Source organism: Larimichthys crocea, chromosome XX (assembly GCF_000972845.2).
Source record: "Larimichthys crocea isolate SSNF chromosome XX, L_crocea_2.0, whole genome shotgun sequence".
In the NCBI taxonomy this organism is placed as follows: Eukaryota; Metazoa; Chordata; class Actinopteri; family Sciaenidae; genus Larimichthys; species Larimichthys crocea.
In genome coordinates, this window is record NC_040030.1 from 17,207,647 (window position 1) to 17,228,038 (window position 20,392).

The window sequence follows — 20,392 nt, forward strand, 5'->3', positions numbered from 1 at the left end:
GTCTGCTTCCAGCAGTTTGCACAGACTCCACATATAATGGTAGGTAATGATATGGTTGGGCTGTATGATGCTTGTGGATGCATTATACTGTTGTGGGATAGGAAGGATAAACATATATACAGACCCTTTCCAAAAAATTAGAATATCATAGAAAAGTTTACTTATTTCCATAATTCAATTAAAAAAGTTAAACTTTCATAGATTATAGATTCAGGGCCCACAATTCAAACAATTTCAAGTATTTATTTGTTTATTTTTACATATTTTGGGCTTCCAGCTCAAAAAATCATGAAAACAGGAATTCAAAAAATTTGAATACTGTAAAGAAATCACCATTTACTTCTCAGTTTTTGCTGAAAAAAAGAAAGAAATTAGGATCACATCAAATCAATCAAAATATGGTACTTTCTAAACGATATGTCAATGTTCAAATACTTGGTTGGGAATCCCTTTGCCTTAATTCACTGCCTCGATGCGCCGTGGCATTGAGGCAATCAGCCTGCGGCATTGTGGGAGTTATGAAAGCCCAGATTTCCTTGATGCTTGCTGTCAGCTCTTCTTTGTTTTTGGGTCTGGTGGCCCTCATTTTCCTCTTGATAATACCCCATAGATTCTCAATGGGGTTTAGGTCTGGCGAGTTGGCTGGCCAGTCAAGCACTGTGATGGCATGGGCATTAAACCATGTTTTGGTGCTTCTGGCGGTATGGGCAGGGGCCAGGTCCTACGCGTCCTATGTTGGCTCAGGCTCAGAAGTGGCTTGACCCGAGGAACCCGACAATCTCTGCCAGATTCTTGAATCTTCTCTGTTTTATAATCTGCTGAAGTCCACGGTCATCTTTTATGCTGGTGCATCTTTTCCTGCCACATTTTGCCCTTCCACTAGACTTTCCATTGATATGCTTGGACACAGCACTCTGTGAACAGCCAGCCTCCTTAGCTATGAACTTTTGTGGCTTACCCATCCTATGGAGGGTATCAATGATGGTCTTCTGGGCAGTTGTCAAGTCTGTCAGGTGCTTTGAGTTTAGTAGATGATTAGTGTGTGACACTCAGTTAAAAACATTAATGCCCTGCAAAATTTGGGCTGATTTCTTCACAGTATTCTAATTTTTTGAATTCCTGTTTTTGTGGGTTTTTTGAGCAGAAAGCCCAAATTTTGTAAAAATAAACAAACAAATACTTGAAATTGTTTGAAGTGTGGGCCCTGAATCTATAATCTATGAAAGTTTAACCTTTTTGATGGAATTATGGAAATAAGTAAACTTTTCTATGATATTCTAATTTTTTGGAAAGGGTCTGTATATCTTACCTTTGTATCCTAACGTGACAAGAAGAACTACTGAGTAAGCAAATAAGCTTAATTAATAATAACTTAATTATTAATGATTATAAAATGATTTAATATTCCAGGTTTTATGCTGCCTGGCAGCTTTTATCTTTTAAATCCTGTGTTCTTTTTTCCCTCAAAGCAGAAAGTAACCCACCATCAACCTGTGGAGGTAAAAACAAACACTGACAGCTGCTGGTTGAAGACAGACAGGGTGGACATCTGGACAAACATCGTCTCAAACATGATGCATTATAATCAGTTAAGCCTCTCATGTTTAAGATTTTTTTTGCAGTTTGAAGCGAGTCAGCAGCTGCAGCAGCTGGACTATAGAAAATGTGCTCAGTCTATCACTCAATCTGTTTCACGTTAACAGACAACCGAAAATCTTGAACAGTGGTGAGAATGGTCGCTAACATCCTGTACGAAGACATGCCTCACTGGAAACAATGACCTCCCTGCATTCTGATCTACATGACTTCTGCATGTCACCTCCTCAATATAAAGAGCCGCCCTCAAAACTTTAGATTTGTTCCGCAATGCATCACTGTTTCCACCCAGTTTAGAGTTTTGAGAAAAGTATGATTTTATTCCAAACATTCAGACATGTGCATATTAGCCGTCACATGCATGTACCTCTAGTCAAAATCAGCTCCTTGTCTGTGACTTAAGTTACAGATTCGGTGAACACAGACCCCCAATTCTGATGTTGGAAGGTGCGTCTAGCATGAGCGCCGATCCACAGGAACAGCTGTCTTCATTTGAGTTGGTGTTAAGATGCAAAATGTCAGACTGGAATTCATTCATTGAATTGTTGAACTTTGTGGATTCACTCGTAGATGTAAAAACTTTGACTTTGGTGACTGTTATGGAATTTTCTATCTTTAGGTTACACAAGGTCAGGTGTGGGCCTTGAGGTCCTCAGCAGTATTAGTTGTTTGGCTTTGATTGAGAACAGTAGTCTATCTCAACACTGTGGTGGCCAGGGTCGAAGAGACCTATTGCTGCCTTCCTAGTCATAATAGATAGCTTGCTGTTGATGTTTTATTAACATAAACAGACAACAGTGTCTCCAGACTAGAATATGCTGACAATAACACCTGCATTAATAAAGACATTCTCTCTGACTAATTCTGGGCGTATAATATTTGGGTGTTATCTTTAACAAAGTCGATCCACCAGGATGAGTTCATCAGAATGTGAGACTGACTCAGGCACTTCTGATGAACTTTGAGAGTGTCTCTAATTCTCCTTGGCCAAGCGTCAATAAATAATACAGCATAAGATATCAGAGGCTCCTGAACACTTTCTTCCTTCATGACCTCACCATTGACCTTTGACTTCAGCGATTTCTCCACAACAGTGACGTGCAAACCCAACTGTGTGCAGCGGTGCAAATTAACTTCTGAATGTGGTTTCATTCAAAAACAGTTTGAGGCCAAAAGAAGAAAGAATTTGTTTTTCTCTCCCTTGAGTCATTTCATAACCACTCCAAATTATTTGTGACTAAACTAACTGTAGATACGTCACCGTGAGCAGCTGTAACACAATGCTGCCTACACAGCGATGATCTATTAAAACAATATCAGATAGAATCATGTTAGTCAGAGAACATTTCTCTGCAGAACAAATATTTTTACTTTGATACTTTCATTATATTTTTGCTCACAGTACATCTGTACTTGTACTTGTCCCACCATGAGTAAAAAATGTCACTGTGGTACCAGCTTTCTGCTTCACATGCACATGCTTTCCCACATTCTGCTGTGATCGAGCACTACACCTAAAGAAATCTGTAGTAGTGTAGTAATCAAAGTAAATAAATTTGAATGTCCTCCCTGCTTGGGACTTGTCTTAAGCCATGCGGACATTGGAGGACATTAATCAAGTCATTATTCAGTCCAGTTTTAACCTTGAGTAACTTTCAAACCATTCCAACTATGAGTAGAAAAAGTGACAGATTCATGTAACTAGAAACATGTAAACAGAAAATGGACTTCTTCAATTTTTGGAGGAATTGGAGGTTGGATTTGTTTCTGATCCTCTGGCTCATAGCTAACAACCAAACAAACAGAAAAATTAGCATATAAATGGCAGATTGATGATGTTTGATGGTAAAATCCCTGGATTTAGTTTGTATCTCCACAACTAACATAATGCTCTTTATTAAATCTGACAGTGGGGTGTTTCAAATCCAGCAAAAGCTGAATGTTGTATAGCTCATCAGATACTGCGGATCTGTCAATACGGCCTATCGTCTCTCAGCATGGTGTTAGCAGAACACCGACAACCATTCTGCTTCATGGCTTCTGAATGGCCCTGGCTGTCACATGACATCTAAAACCTGATTAGTTGCCCGTGTAGGATTCTCAGTGGGTGGGAAAAGCATCAGTGGGGAGATGCAGAGAAAACATTCAACATGGCCGGTTACAGCAGCACCATGAAGAGAAAATTGGTTCCAATTCAGCTGCACCTCTTCCTCTCTGCACTCCACAGGCTCCCCAATAATAGCAATGTGATGAGTCTTACATTTGGGGATAAAGGCATGCACTTTGACAATTTCTCCTTGAAGCTATTTATGGTGAGTGGTTCACCTACTTCACCACCTTCAAAGTGATGAAGTATCTATGTCATGAATGCCAGAATAGAGATGAGAATTCAGAGAAGCCACTGCTTTCTCCACTTCAAAGTTTTATTTCAATGATATCTTCAGTGTTTCTCGACGTGGAGACACCGGAGGAGTTCACTGGATAATTGAACTGTTATAGGTTTAGATTGTTTTGGAGAAATCGGGTTTTTCTCTCTCTTTGGTACAATGGATAACCATAATATGAATAAAATTCATAAGTCTGACCAAATCCCACAATGTCGTTATTAAATTCAAATTACCAAGTGTAATCTTTCGCTTCAGCTCACCCTTTGCAATCGAAACAATGCTCTGTGATTAAGCTCTGTGATGGATGTTTCAATCTCATGTGGCTTCAGTTTTATCTACATGTCGACAGTATAAAGAATGGACAGCTGAAAACATGCTGGCAGTTCTGCCTCTCCCCCTTACGGCTAATCTAAAAAAGGTTTGGCACATTCCGAATGTGAAATGTTGACACATTTTTATAACGGACTACCTGTTTGGCTGAGCTTTGGTACTGTACCTGTCCATAGAGAGCTGGGCGACTAGAGTGACGTCCGTGTTGTCAGAGCTGGGTTCATACTCGTAGTGCAGGAAGTAGAGGTGTGTTCGATGGACGGTGAATCGCTCTCGGCGAAACTCGTAGCACGGATCATCTTCGTCCAGCTCTGACAGAGTCTTCTGGAGCTGCAGGCAGAGAGGAGAGGGATACTGACAGTAAGAGTCTGTGGAGCTGCAGTGACTTTCTGTCAGGGAAATGTCCTTCTGCACCATGATCAATACCACACAAACCTGCATTCATACGGTGCTTTTATCTCTTTCACCTATTCAGACTCACACAGATGGCAGCGAGCGACCATGCAAGGCAAGAGTCTAACCATCAGGAGCAGTTTGGGGTTCAGTGTCATGTTTAAGGACAGTGTAGAGGTTCAGTCAAATGTCCCCATGGGGACAAAGTACAGAAAAGATATCCCATTATCTGTCTAGGTGAAGGATTATTCGAACATATACGTACGTATATATACACATTAACCAAAGTATGAATAGTCAGCATGGTGTCTGAAGGGCTGTCAGCACAGGACTTGGTGTGTGGAGTTGCTCTGCTTTGAACAATGTGATAAGTGGAGCTGTGGTGAGTGACTGGGCTGCAGTGGCCCTGTGGCCCTGAAGAAGCCTGGTCTGCAATGTGCTGCTGGAGCCAACCCCTCAGTGACTTCATTAGTCTAATCATCACTTTAATGGGATTTAAATCGCTGCTCAAACTCTGAAAAATTGAGTGAGCAAACTCTTTCCTGAGTTAAGGACACATTAGAATTGAGTGTTGGCAAAAAAAAAACTCTGGCACACCGTGATGGAAAATTAGAATGTGATTAACTGACCACAGAGCTGGCTGCTCCTGTAAAAACTCCTGGTGACCTTTAGCAGGTTAGGAGCTGAGCAGGTGTGAAGCATCAGCAGTGTGAATGATAAAACACCAGCAGAGAGTCTATACAGTCTGCTGGACACCTAAAGAGGTGTGTCAGGCTTCAAATGAAGCAGGTCATACAACATGTGGTCCAACAGAGTCAAAGTCAAAGCGTACTGAATGGACACAGTGGAAAGTGTCTGAAAGGCCTGCTGTCATCCTGCTGCCTGCTCATCTTTATCTAGTGATTCTGTGACATTCATGGTTTTGTTCTCACTCGTACACAAGATGCAACATACTGAAGCATCCATCTGTTCAGTCCACAGCAGCTCTGACTGACACCGTCAGGACTGTCAGTGTCCTCAGAAGCAGCTGTTCTTTCGGCAGCACAGCTCCCAGGGAGTTCAAAGAAGAAGAGGCAGACAAACTCTTCATCAGGCTGACTGATACAGAAGTTCAATACTCAAAACAGACTCCATGAAACAGACTTCTTTTTAGTCACACTGGTGCTGTGGTTGATTGGGGAACGGCAATGCTGTGCTCGACTGGTTGACCACTTAAATCCAGACTGAAATACTGTGACTGTGTCATGGAATATAGAACAAACAATCATGGTCCCAGAATTTGGTGGTCAAATACACTATATGAACAAATGTATTTGGCCACACCTGTTAATTATTGAATTCAGGGGTTTCAATCAGACCCCTTGCCACAGTTGTATAGAGTGAAGCACCTAGCCACGCAGCCTCCACGTTTGTGATGCAAAACGGGTCATTCTGAAGAGCTGAGTGACTTCAAGCGTGGCTAGTGAAATTTCATCTCTGCTGGATATTCCACAGTCAACTGTAAGTGATATTATTAGAAAATTAAAGTGTTTAGGAACAACAGCATCTCAGCCACGAAGCGGAAGAACACGTCAAGTCACAGAGTGGGGTCAACGACTGCGAAGGTGCATGGTGCATAGAAGTCGTCAACGCTCTGCTGATTCCATCTGATTCCAAGAGTTCCGAACCTCCACTGGCATTAATGTGAGCACAAAAACTGTGCGCTGGGAGCTTCATGGAATGGCAGCTGCATGCAAGCCTTACATCAACAAGTCCAACGCCAAGCATGGTGTAAATCGCATCGTCATTGGACTGTGGAGTGACGAATCACGCTTCTCTGTTTGGCAGTCACATGGTTGAGTCTGGGTTTGGCCGGTGCTGGGAGAACGTTACCTGCCTGACTGCATTGTGCCAAATGTTAAGTTTGGTGGAGGGATAATGGTATGGGGCTGTTCTTCAGGGTTTGGACTAAGCCCCTTTTCTCCAGTGAAAGGCTATGTTAATGCTTCAGCATACTAAGACATTTTGGACAATGCTACACTTCCAATTTTGTGGCAGCACTTTTCTGTTCCAACATGACAGCACACAAAGCAAAGGTCCATATAGACATGGTTTGATGAGTTTGGTGTGGAAGAACTTGACCGGCCCGCATAAAACCCTGACCTCAAACCCATCGAGCACCTTTGGGATGAACTGGAACCGAGATTGCGAGCCAGGCCCTCTCGTCCAGCATCAGTGCCTGACCTCATGAATGCTCTACAGAATGAATGGGCACAAATTCCCACAGAAACACTTCCAAGAAGAGTGGAAGCTGTTATAGCAGCAAAAGGGGGCCAACTCCACATTAAAGTATATGTATTTGAATACAATGTCCCTGCTGGTATAATGGTCAGGCGTCCGAATACTTTTTGTCTATATAGTGTATTTCTGTATGATCTGCAGAACTAATGGTATTCCCATTAGCCTCAGCTAAAACTGAGTTTATGCTTGATACAGCAGCCTGGCCATGGATATCTACAGTGTAAGATTTGTAGTTCAGTGTTGGATCTTTAATAATAATAATCTCCACCAGTATCAGAAACACGAACAAGCCAAGCTGACCAATCACAACTGTGGGGTATCTCTATAAGTCAACTTATAAATGATGTAAATGGCCATGTCAGCACAGTGTAGCCATGTCTCCTAAACACACAGCTATAAACATCCTTCAGCCTTGTTACTTATTCATTGTTTTGTTCTGCTGGCTGTAAAACTGGAGCACTCATAGAAACACTGGAGGCCTCGTAGGATCATTATAGATGTAGTTCACATGCAACACAAAACAGGGAAGAAATCCACAGAGATGCTTCTATGAGAGACAGACACAGTCAGACACAGTACAGACGGGAAACGCTGACAATGGCTTCGCCTGCACTGTACAGATATACTGGAACTCAAAATAGGCAATCACTGTTAGAGTCAAAGGTGACACAGCAGAGCAGTAACAGCTGAGGCCGAGAGGAGTAACAGCCTGGTTTTGTTAGGAATAGTCTCAACCATGTTTCTCAGCAGAAAATGGAAACAAAACACAATCTGATGGTTTGACGGCGGCTATAAAAGGAAACAGCATGACAGAGCCATTTTTATATTGCTTTGCAATTTTGATGTAGATTGCAAAGTATGAGCTCATGTCTGGGTGAGATCAGGGATCCTGTCAAACGTTCACACTGTGTATGTGTGTGTGTGTCTTCCTTCTGTCCTCTGTCTCTCACAGACTGAGTTTGATGGACAAAGCGGATCAGCAGGGTCCATAGTTCAGCTCATTAACTCCTCTCTTCAATATGTTCCTCCCACCAAGATGTAAATGAAGCATCATACTCAGTGTGTGTGTGTGTGTGTGTGTGTGTCTATATTACCTATCTGGTACCTCCAGGTAAATACTGCAGTTGATTTGTACAGTTTAGTTCATATTAACTAATTCAATACTTTGTAAATGAAGCCACGCAAATTCAAATCTGTATGTTGATAGATGAGGTTAACAGAAATATGTATGCAGTGCAGCTGCAGATTCATGGTTCATTTTAAATCTAGGAGCTTGTGTTTAAACAGGTATGGGAGCTGGAGAGATTCATGAGGCTGTGCTTGTTTACTGACTGCTTTAGCTTCCAGCTGCCAGAACCATATGAAGCACATATCAGTGTACGGAGATCCAGAATGTTATATTATATATAGATATCATGCAGCGATCTTAAGAGCATGAACCTAATATTAACCAAAACAAAGTTCAATATCTGAAATTTCTAAAAATGAGTTTCTCAGAAATAGCTTCAGTCACACGCTGCCAGACCACTGTGCAGAGCTACATTAAAACAACTTTAACAACAGTTCTTACAGTCAGAGGCATCAAACCTTAAAACGTTTGAACTGTGTCTGTAACAATGAGTACTGAAAAGTGACAAATATTGAAAGCTGGCTTCAGTTTCTTGGTCAGATTTTTCGGTTCATTAACTAGCGACTAGCAAACTAAACACTGAAATCTTCAGTATTAAACAGACACGGCGAGCAGAGCTGCAGAGGCTGTTCCACCTACGTTCTCACTGTTGTGGTCGGCCTCGCTGGGACAGCCAAACAGCTCTCGTCGCAGCAGGTTACCATCGTACTCCAGAAAGGTTAGATAGAGGTTCCGAAAAAACTCCACGTGCTTGTTCTTCACTCGCAGCTTCTTCGGAGAATTCCAGTGGATCACCTGATCAGGAAGAAGCACAGAGAGGAGAGCGCCCACTGTCATGCTCACATAATTCTACTGTAACGCAGGAGAAGATTCCAGTGTTCATGTGAAGAAGCTATGAGCACACCTCAGCCATGTTCAGCTGCTTCAATACTTACACTCACAATGTTTAACTCAACCACCACTTGAACTTTTTTCACTACAGACACCTGAACTGCCACTTTAAACTGACAGCCATCACTCCCACAAAAACACATTTCATGCTGCAGACTCACATATGAAAGATTCCTTTCAGACGTGTCAATTGCTGTTTTTCAGCAGGAGTCAGTGCACATGGGGTTTCTTCAGAAAATCGAGTTATGTCTGTTTTATAGAAAATCTCTGTGTTTTAATCCCCCCTTAATAACTAAATGTATTGTCATGTCAGCTTTGGTTCAGCTTCTGTTGGAAGAAATCCTCAGTGCAGCAACCTCAAGACACAGAATAATACTGTAATATAATACTTTAATAACACAGAATTACAGTTGATGTAAATCTATTGCTTTATCTCGTCTTTATTGTCCTCTGACGTCAAGTCTTTTTTCTTTATGAGATGTTTCTCTGCAGAAAATGTAAATATGTTTGTCCGTCTGCTCATTTGACAACAACAGTAACACCTTTCTAACACTGACAGATCAATATTTAAATATAACATAGGGTTATCAGGTTTGCACCCTGAACTAATAAAAGTTATTTCAATGAAGGGAAAAATTTTCAAGACTGTTAGTTCAACTTCAAATCTATCACTGTTTTATTAATGAACCAACATTGAAACATTATTTAAACCAATCCTCAGATAGCAGACAAAAACTGAATCAACGTTGAATCAACATTGATTCAATGTTATGAAGCCTAAAATATTCAACCTCAACAAAACCAATGATTCTGATGGAACATTGAATCAATATTGCCATGCTTTCTGGGTTAGCTGTTTATATTTTCACCTCATGTAAAAGGGATCCTAAATTTAAACTAAACACACGTACAGACATTATTGATGTTGGAGCTACAATGTGTAAAAAGAGCAAACTTCTCACCACTGACACTTTCCTCGTAGGACAGACTAGAAGTTTGTGTTCTGTGAATATGCACATAGCATAATCATCTACATTTTTGTTCTACATTCTGTGTGTCCACACGTTGTATATGTGTTGTAACAGGCTCGGACAACTTTGCACGTCTCCTGAAACCTGGAAAAAACATAATACTTCTTCAAGGTGAACAACGTCTTTTACTCTCCCTGAGTTGCACAAATGTCATTTTGAGCGGAGGCTGCTTTGAGACTGTTGATTAATGCAGGTCACGTCTTGCATGTCCAAAGTGACTGTGAATTGAGTGTGAGCAGAGCAGGGACAGCAGGGTCTCACCTTGAGGTCTGACACGTCTTTGTAGCACTTCTCAGAGCGGGTGTGGTCGGACAGCTGGACATTCCAGAAGCAGGGCAGCTGGTGAACCAGGAATGGGTTCTGTTTGATCACAGCGTTGAAGATGTCCTGCAGACACACACACACACACACACACACACACACACACACACACACTCTAAGCCTTATGCTTTGCCATATGTCTCATCATTTAAATACCTGCTCCACACGGTCTGATCTGACCTGCTACCTGTTTATTCAGGACCACACGAAGCTGCATTCAATCTTACTGCATCCATTTAAACTAAAAACAACTACATACAATCACATAACCATAACATGAGAAGCTTCAGAGAAACTAGAAATCATTTTGTCTTTTTGTCATATTGTCTTTAATATGAGTGAGTACTGTTTAAATTGTGCTGAACATTAAAAGTACATGGACATATCTGCTCCTCACATTATTGTAAACTCTTCTGTGCTCTGACTGGTCAGTGGTCGAGCTACTGACACATTTTGATGTGATACTGAAGTGAAACAAAAACAAAACATGTTCATATAGTGACTGTGTGGCACTTGTGTTTCAGTCAGCTGCTGTACAAAGGAAAAGTCTTTTGGCTTGGTAGATGATGGCAGGTACAGGAGGAGACTGACACATGAGTCTGACTCCTCTGACATGAACACTTTTGGGAGGGAAACAGTGGATATTTCACTTGTGTCTTTCCTTTCGTGTTCCTCCAAATGAAGAGACAATAAGTGAGGAGCGAGGAATGGAGGAAATGTTAGGACCTTTCCTGTGAACGGCTATGTGAAGTGATGGACATCCATTCCTGATGACGTCAGTTTTTGTATTTGCACATATAACATGAAGACACACTGTACACTGCATCACAAACATGAACCTTTTCTACTGGGAGAAACGCTAATTTTAAAATGTCAGAATTATTTGGAGTTCTATTTACTGACATTCTGTTTTTGTCAATTTATGATTAAATAATTCAGGTTATGATTAGAAATCCTTTATTGGCCCAAATGTTTCAGGGAGTACATCAAACTATCTCCCAGAGAAAGTTTTGTCGAGGTGGAATACAAATGACAATAAACAGAAGGGGACGGACTAAACCATGACTGAAGGTTTGAACAGGGAAACACAGAGGCACCGTTGTTGTCATAGATACAATGATGATGAATTCATTAAAAATGATGATCTATATTTTAATACTATAAGATTAGATCAGATTGACTTATCTCTGTAAGTAGCCTCATCACCATGAGCTGCAGAGGTGGGAAGATGACTGTAACTTCGCCCTCTGCAGATGTTACTGCCACGGGGGCAGTATATCAGCCCTGACTCGTCTGTCTCATTAGTGTTTACTATGTGTCCAGATGTTCAGGTTCATTAATGTATGTGTAATCACACTCATAAAGCTGAAGACTGCTAACTGCTCTGAGGAATTGCACTTTGGTCTTTTTTGACTTTGAGCTCGTCGTGGGTTCATGAGATGGGAGTCTTGGTGACAGACTGGAGTTTCCTAATGGGACACATAAAAACTCTACAGCACATAATGGATGCTGCGATAAAGAGGGCTGACAGTGGATCGGCGCTCATGCAGCAGAAGGCAGATGGAATGCTCAAACGATTTCCAAAGCCCTGTTCATTTTCCAAACTGCGTACCTTACGGGACTTTACTTAATGATGGTTTAATTAAAATCTCATAAACGCACCTCACATCTAGATGAGCTCTGAATAGCTCAGAGATAATGGAGAGACCCTCCACCAAGGTCTCAGTGTCTGCCCTTTCTATAGAAGATGTAAAACACTGCATGGTTTAAGATAACACCTTTTTATGACCTTCAGGATACATGGATATTCAAGTGAGAGGAAAATGGGCCATAGCTGGACCAGCTTTGACATAAATGAAGGTGAATCATCATAGAGAGAGTAATGAATGAAAAAGAAGACGTTTTAAACCCTGATTACTCTCTCAGCCCTGCACAGCTGGACTGTAAATGTTGGATTGGAGGTTTCTGAAAGGTCTGACAAAGTCCTATCTAATTCCTACATGGGCTTAGGGTTAGGGTTAGCTGTCTTGTCTGTGATAGACTTGAGAAACTCAAAGTAGCACAGCAGGGTTGTGCTGATCCAGTGGGTGTAATGCTGTAGGGCACTTCTGACAGTTTTGACCTAAACAAACAATCCCACAAGCAAACACCCATTTACAGTGTGGTTGGTTAGATGTAAGGAGGTGAGACAGTATTCAGGGTTTGAATTTGTCTTCTTCATTCTTCACACATCTCAGTTAGGTTTCATGTGAACAAGTGAGTGTAACACTATGAAGGCCTTTGAGTAGAGACGGTCTTAAAGGACGCACTGTTCTCACCATTTGTATGATTCATGGGGCAAAGACACACAAGAGACAGAGTTCTTGGAGAGATCAGGGAGGCTTCCTCTCATACAGCCATTCAGAACAGACAGAGAGTGTTTTTGGTATGAGCAAAGTAAAATGAAATGAACTGAACTTGGTCAACCTTCAAATGGAACTGAAAGTGATTTGTTTGTTCTTTTGGAAAACTGAAATTCTGAGGTGAAGTGTTTCTTTTTTGGAATTTACATTTATTCATTTAGCTGACGCTTTTATCCAAAGCGACTTTCAAAAAAGGGAAACAATCAAAGTAGAGTGGGACAAGGACATGTTAGTTACTCACGTAGAATCAAGGGGGGTAGCTCCATAGCCAGTGGAGCTTGGCTAATTTGAGGTTATTCAGTGAAATTCTTTATGTTTTGGGTCTTTGTTTGATATATAACATAAGTTCATTTTGATTCTGTACATCCTTGTAAAACAGAACAACAAACATAACCTCACCAATCTGAAGACTAGGACAGAGACCAGACAATAAAAATGACAAAATATAGAATTAAAGTCAAACTGTCACAGAACAGTCGTCATCGAGTCGTTTGCTTCTTTATTGTCGCTCGGCTCAACAGCAAACTTTCAGCAGTGACAGAGACAGAAAGGGCTTGCCACAGTTCATAGCCTGCTCTGAAATGGTCAAGCAGGTTTCTGCACACAGTACAGGTGTTTCTGGGATTTTCACCATTTAAAATGATGAATTTTGTCTATTTGCTGGCAAGTTTCCATGTCTGAGGTGTGAGAATGTGTGAAGATGTGTGTGTGTGCGTGTGTGTTACCTGGTCTGCCAGGGAGGTGGACAGCATGCTCATTAGTTCCCTCTCTGCAGTCAACCTCCACATCTGCTCCCATCTCAGTTTCCGCAGACGATCCAGGAGAAGCAAAATCACTCCTGGAAAGCGCACGCACACACAAGCACACGCACACGCACACGCACACACACACACACACGGTAGCTTTAGAAACAGAGAGATTAGTATCTTGCTGCCTGGTAAAGGTGATAAAGTCCCATCATGAGGTTCTAAATCACAGCCTTGTGTTTTCGGAGATAAAGCTGTAGACCTTGAGCTTAAAGACAGAACAATGCTGGATAGAGAAGGCATGTTAAAATCCTCCTGGAAACACAAATCATTCTTAGAAGCTCATGTCCTTTTTTCTCTCTGCTAACTTTCTTCACCAGCAAACAGGAGGAAAATCAAAAACAACAAGCTCCTTCTCAGTTCCCCGGCCAATAAAAGAAATATTCCTGGCTTCTACAAATAAAATCAAGCAGCCAGTTTTCAGAGGGAGAAGACATAGTGAATATTTTTTTCTGGACTGGAACAAACAAACCATCTTTCACACCCCGCTGTGCTCCATCTGTTGCCACGGCCACCGCCACAAAGCCGACCAACCGCAGCTTGAACTGGAGTTTTTTTGTTTTTTCATCAAATTGCTGTTGTGTAGAAATGTAATACATGCCTTTCTTTTTGTGAGATGTGCTGTTCAGTCACACTGACAGCAAGTTTAAGGGTAGCACACTGAACCCTTACAGCAGAGACATGTCCAGAGCAGTTTTTTACACTTTTCCCACTGAAATGTGTCACAGAGCTGCTGCAGTGGGTCGTGCTGTTTGTTTATAGTCAACAGAACGATTATCCTTCTGCTCCACACAGCACACAGAGAGCTGGAAGTCTCTGGAAGGAAAAGACTTGATAAAAGAAAAGAATATAGGCGAGGGAAAATAATAACAAGGTGTAATGGAATCCAATCAATTCCACTACCAGCTGCTCTGAGGCTCAGTGAAATTATACCCCACACCAATATTTCTCTGTACAACTTTTAACAAATCCGCTAAATGTCTACATATTTCATCAATGCCCATGCAGCTCCACTACCTGCTTGCAAGAAAATGAGCTGCCTCATGTTTGTTTGCGCCCATTGTTTTTCCTCTGGCTGTGAAATACTGCAGACTGAAGTTCACCAAAGAAACAAATAGAAATAAAAACACTTGGACAATTAAACGATTTCCCATTACAGATGGTAAATGAAAATTACTGAATTATAATTACAGGGAGCGCTATACAGTATGTGCTGCGTGCGAGGTGTCACAATAGGTGTGGGCAATGTGGAGAGAATTGTGCAGTAGTGTAGATGTAATTTAGAGCTTTCATTTGTAGATGGCTTTATTATTTAGTGCATTATCTGGAAAATCAATTGAGAAAGTGTTAATACATTTACATTTAGCTGACGCTTTTATCCAAAGCGACTTACAGGGAGCAGTTTGGGGTTCAGTATCTTGCCCAAGGACACTTCGACATGCAGACTGGAGGAGCCGGGGATTGAACCTACGCTCTAAAGTGTGGTCCAGGTACAGAAATCACCTGTGCAGGTAGGGGGCGTGGCCTCAATAGCCCTGCAGTAAGCAGTGTGCTATGTGCGTGTGACTGACCCCCCCACCCTATACCCACCAGTGTTGAAGCCTCTTCCCAGAGCCGGCCAAGGTCGATGGTTCTTCCACAGGTTCCCCAGGTACCAGTCACTCTGGTTCTCCACCAAACCCAGCACCTGCTGACCTGAACACAGCAAACACAACAACATTACTCCTTGTTCACAATCTCTAAATCCACTTCTTTACTCTGCAGCTTTCATTTATTTAACCACAATTCATGGTGGACTTGATTTCATTATCCACTTCCTTGTATTTATTGTTTTGCAGTTACGTATTTTGTCCTCTGGGTTTTGGCTGAAGTAATAGTTGCTTTTCAGAAAACAACATTTGATTTTTCTTTCAATGATGCATTTAGTATGTGATGTTCAAGGCATCCCAGGAGTTATTCCACAATAAAACATTGTAATTTACTTCTTTTGCTGTGCACCTGGCCTGATCTCACATCAGATGGTAATTTTCTTTGTTTTGTTTTTCTTTTACATTCTCTCAAACACATCTGAAACCCAGAAAAGGAGTGGACTTCAAAATATATATAAGAGTTGTGTCAACCTCGAGAAAAAGTTTGATCCTAGAAAAGAGCAGAACAGCATCGGGTACATTTCCACAGCAGAAAGTCCATCAGTACAACAACAAAATTCTGTCTTTTTCACCACTTTGTCATCTTTAAAGGGAAATAGTTTTACTAGCTGTCATTAATGTATCACATATATATCACTATGAGCGTTTGTCCATCAGAGACATTCTAATTACTACAACTAACCATTTCTTTTTTTATTTAAATGTCACACTCACACCATATTTTGGAATTAAAACTCCTAGTTTAAGGTTAGTTATGGTTTTATGAGCGAAAATAAATATTGGCTTATATATCATTATCTGATTTTTTGTTAGTATCAGTCCTACAAATTCAGAAAATACAACTAATACACCTTCTGAGCCACTGGAGGGAGTTTGTCAGACAAAAGAAGAAAGTGTTATTAACCCTCCATCCATGTTTGAATAATTAAAAATATCAACAAGAATAATTTATGAATTATGTAGTTTATGAAATTAGGTCAAAATCAGGTATAAATGAATTCTGAGCTCCAGGACTGTGGGGGTGTGTCCTCTGAGCCACGCCCACTCGTGGGAGCAGTCAAGCAGCCATCTTGAAGCGACTGAAACGTGTCAGATGAGTTCAGAAAATGACATGACTAACTTTGAAACACTCTGAGTGAGTGAATTCATCTCTATCTCACTGCTAGGGGTGCAGGGGTATGCTCAGGGTGGCCTCAGCGTGTCATCAAGTCACCCTTTAAGGACCGCCCACAAAATCCTGGACTGAAAACTGGTGAAAAACAGTTTGAACCTCTAACTCCACATTTCAGTGATATATCATTCAATGTCTTTTCAGCAAATATTTTCCAACATATTTAATGTTTTTTGAATGAATTGTCTTTAGACAGACTTTAATGTACTGATGGAGTTGGTGGTGTGGGTACAGCTTATAGCATTAAAGCCTACTGAGTTCTAAAGGCAACAGTACACAGAAAAGTATTGAGTTTGCAGTATCAGCAAATTAAAACAGCAGTGAACATAAATCAGGGAAGCTTCTTCATAAAATATGGCCAAATAGATTCATAATGAAGTGAAATTAGGAATAAGGGTCTGGAGTCGTGGTAAATAAAGGTCAGTACTTGAGATTTATGGTAATTAAATTTTAGGAAAGCAGCATTAAAACTAATTGTAAGCTCAATAAAACAAACATTATTTGCTGCTACTGGTGTTATCTCAAGATAAGGAGATAATTGAGTCATGATCTCAAGCTAACTGGCTGTTCTGTTCTTTGCTTCTGTATGGTTTGGATTGTGTGCAGACATAAACAGAAGTTGGTGGGGATCAGTGGCAGACATTTCGGGGTTAACTGGTTAGGCACAGAGCCAGCAGAAACATAATCCCTTCATAAAGTGGACTTTTATGTCTGAGTCAATGGCAAACCTGGGAAAGAACTTTAACTACCACCTCACAAAAGGCACAGCGCTGCCATGAGAGGAAGTGCAAATTGAATTCGATACTCAGCTCATATGAATTTAGGATTTTTGAGCCACTAGACAAAAGGTATGAAGAGGACAGAAAAGGTGGTGAGATGAAATAAAGAGGAGAGATCCAGGAGATGAAGAGGTGTGAGGGGAGGGGAGATATGTGGGCTTTAGGGCGAGAGATTATGAAAGGCAAGCTGGGCAGAGATAAAGGTCAAGGAGATAGGCATTAGGAAGCAGATAGGAGCATGGAGTGCGGGCATGGGTGTAGCGGTGGCAGCTTTAATGAAGGCTGTAAGGAAGATTAATGAGTCCTTATTGGCGCAGGCAGCAGAGAGTAGGCAGCCACTTTAGAGAGGCTGCAAAACAAAGAACACAGATCTGCCATCAAGGTGACGACAGAGCGCCACAATAAGAGCCCAAAAAACCAAACACAGACTTCACAGGTGAGTCTACTTTGGTTTGGGTTCATCAAAAATATGTCAGTTTAGTCACACAGTGGTGGGGAGACATTACTACTGCAAATGCCTTCATGTATATTCTACTCCATACTGTTAAACTTAAACAGCTTTGATTGCAATTAAGCAATAAATCTGTGTGATTAATTAAAGTTAATTACATTTTAATCATGTTGGATGTCCCTGAAAAACACACTAGGTACTGTTTTGAATACACAACTATTTAATAGCAGCATAACATATTCAGAATTATAGGCAAGGTTTTTTTTTTCACCACCACCAAGCACCTGACCCACAGGGCTCACTGAGGCAAAGCCTGAAAGAATTTACATGGAGCTGCCACTCTAGCCGTGAGGTACAAGGTTAGTGGGGAAGTAGGCTTAGGTGGGGACCTAAGCATGCTGACCACCAACATTGTAAACTGGTTCAAGAGGCGTCAGCTCTTGGACAAGGAAGGAATTAGAGCTACTGCAGATGGTAGAGCACTACTAGATATAGTTGGGCTCACCTCTAAACCAAGCATTGGGTCTGGAACCAAACTCCTGTTGACGGGCTAGGCTCTCTCCCTTCTGCTGTTTCTCAAGGCTCTGACTGACCCTATGCACTGAACAGCAGGTTGGAGTATCCAGCCTTCTTAGAGTCTCTATGGGGGGGTCTGCTCAAGGACGTGGGAATAGTTCTGCTGGGTGACTCCAGTGCTCACATAAACAAGAACCCTAGCTGGGGATGATTGGAGAAATAGCCAGCCCAATCTGAACTTCAGTGGTGCTTTGTTATTGGTCTTCTGTACCCAACATGGAGCTGTGTGAAGTCAGCATCAGTCAGGGTAGGACCAGGGAACTTTGTAGCTCACTCCTCTGCTTTAGGCTAAAGGCTCCAGGCTACATTAGGTGCTATTAAACTTCCCACTAAAAAAGAGAGACTATCTCGTGAATTGATCTTGAGCCTTTCTTTAAAACTGTCTATTGGAAACCATTTTAGTAAGTATCATACTGTTATTACAGATGACACCACGCATGCAAATGACTTCAGGCAGTGCACTTCAGCATGCCACTATAGATAACATACTCATTGAAACACACATACTGTGCATTCAAAGCACCAGTTTCTTTATTGTGGTGTACTTAAGCTGTGAGGGCTCTGCTCACTCTTTTGATGCCATGAATTCTGTAGCATCGCTCACCCGAAAACTATGCTGACACATGCTGGTCTGTACTGATGCTGCTTTCTTCATATAGCTTTAAATACGCTCCTTATTGAATCCAGTATTAATCTAACAGAACACTAACAGAGAAACCAACCCAATACACATCGTCTGACCTTATAAAGGTGCAGCCTATTTATACATCCATCAGACTTAGAGCAACATCGTCATACATTTAGGGTTGTTTTTGTGTCCACCTGATGTTCCAAAATACCAAATGTTCACACTCCTTTTAGCTCCGTTTTGGGTCTCCACCAACTCCTGATAGAATACTGTTGTAGCTGCTAAATGCAGCACTATGTTCACAAGCCAGTTGGTAACTTTATTTGTCTGTTGTTTGGAGCTGGACAGATAGTGTGCAGTGTTTATCAGAGCTTTTTCTACTGAAATCAGCTTTCTACTGTTGCTGAAAAGTATGTTTAGCGAGTTCTCACCATAAGCAACATCTTTCACATTACACACAGTCATTTAATTAAATCATTATAAGTTCTATTTTTTGGCTGACTTTTAACAGTTAACAGTTTTCCTTTACCATAAATATCAATGTCATTATTTGTGTTCAAGATTAGCACATGGTCTTTTTTTTTTCTTTTTTTTTTAACAAATAACTTTGAGTAAACCAAAGACTTACAATGAGAACAACTGACCATGGAGCGTCAACCATTGGTTTTCTCAAACCAAATCAAATACTGTCTTTCCAAGCCAGGGAGCCATGACAGGAAAGAAAAAGGAAACTAAATCAATACAGCTTCACTCCATTTCAAAAAAAGAGAGAAAAGACAGGGGGAACTCTGAGTTTAGACTATCATGTCATAGAAAATATCTCTTCAAAACAAGATGATTATTGACACCGCTCAAACAAAGCTGTCAGCCATAGCTACAGCATCAGTCTTTTTAATCTTCAAAACAGATTCATTCACATTAAGCTGTTTATTGCTATTGATCTTGTTATTTACCGACTGGCTATCTGGCCTGTGAGCTCCTGAAGCATTAACGCCAATACCTACTATTTAGCGATTACAGTCTGTTTAGAATGTATTAGACAGTTAGACATAATAGTGTGTATGCATGTCCTACATAGCAAAGTCCTCACACAGCAAACCTCAGGCCATCCACAATCCATTTCCCAGCATGCAGGGAGCTGAGGGGAGAGTGAGCAGTTCTTAAATTAGCTGTGGAGAGGTACCAAGAGATCAGTGGGAGTTTTTACTGCTGAGTCAGTGGTGCTGATACAAGTAAAGATGAATGCCAAGGTCAGCTGGCCCAACATACACTCTTCACTCCACCATTTCATCCTCCTACTGCACCTCACATGGAGCATTGATTAATACATTCAGATGATATATTCAACAAATGACTACTGAGAAATTTTGTGTAACAACAATGTAACATGTTTTTTGTTTTTTTTGCATTGCTGACATGGTACATACAAAGGCTCAAACACTAGCAGTCAATAACAATACAACAAATGTTTGCCCAAATGAATGATTCAAAGTTTGTTTTACAGACATGAAGAATTTTTGCTCCATGTAAATGCACGGACGTAAAAGAGCTGTTCTGTTTGCTCAGTGGTAT

General features: G+C 41.1%; 1 protein-coding gene across 1 annotated transcript in view; it reads right to left on the minus strand.

The window, feature by feature from the left end:
- large1 (LARGE xylosyl- and glucuronyltransferase 1) overlaps positions 1-20,392 on the minus strand; it is a 102,646-nt gene that overhangs the window by 16,204 nt on the left and 66,050 nt on the right. The window contains exons 7-11 of the mRNA XM_010741761.3: positions 15,157-15,261; positions 13,486-13,598; positions 10,299-10,424; positions 8,755-8,910; positions 4,480-4,643 (exon numbers count right to left, since the gene is read on the minus strand). Coding sequence (XP_010740063.1) covers positions 4,480-4,643; positions 8,755-8,910; positions 10,299-10,424; positions 13,486-13,598; positions 15,157-15,261 — 664 coding nt within the window. The remainder of the gene's footprint in view (positions 1-4,479; positions 4,644-8,754; positions 8,911-10,298; positions 10,425-13,485; positions 13,599-15,156; positions 15,262-20,392) is intronic.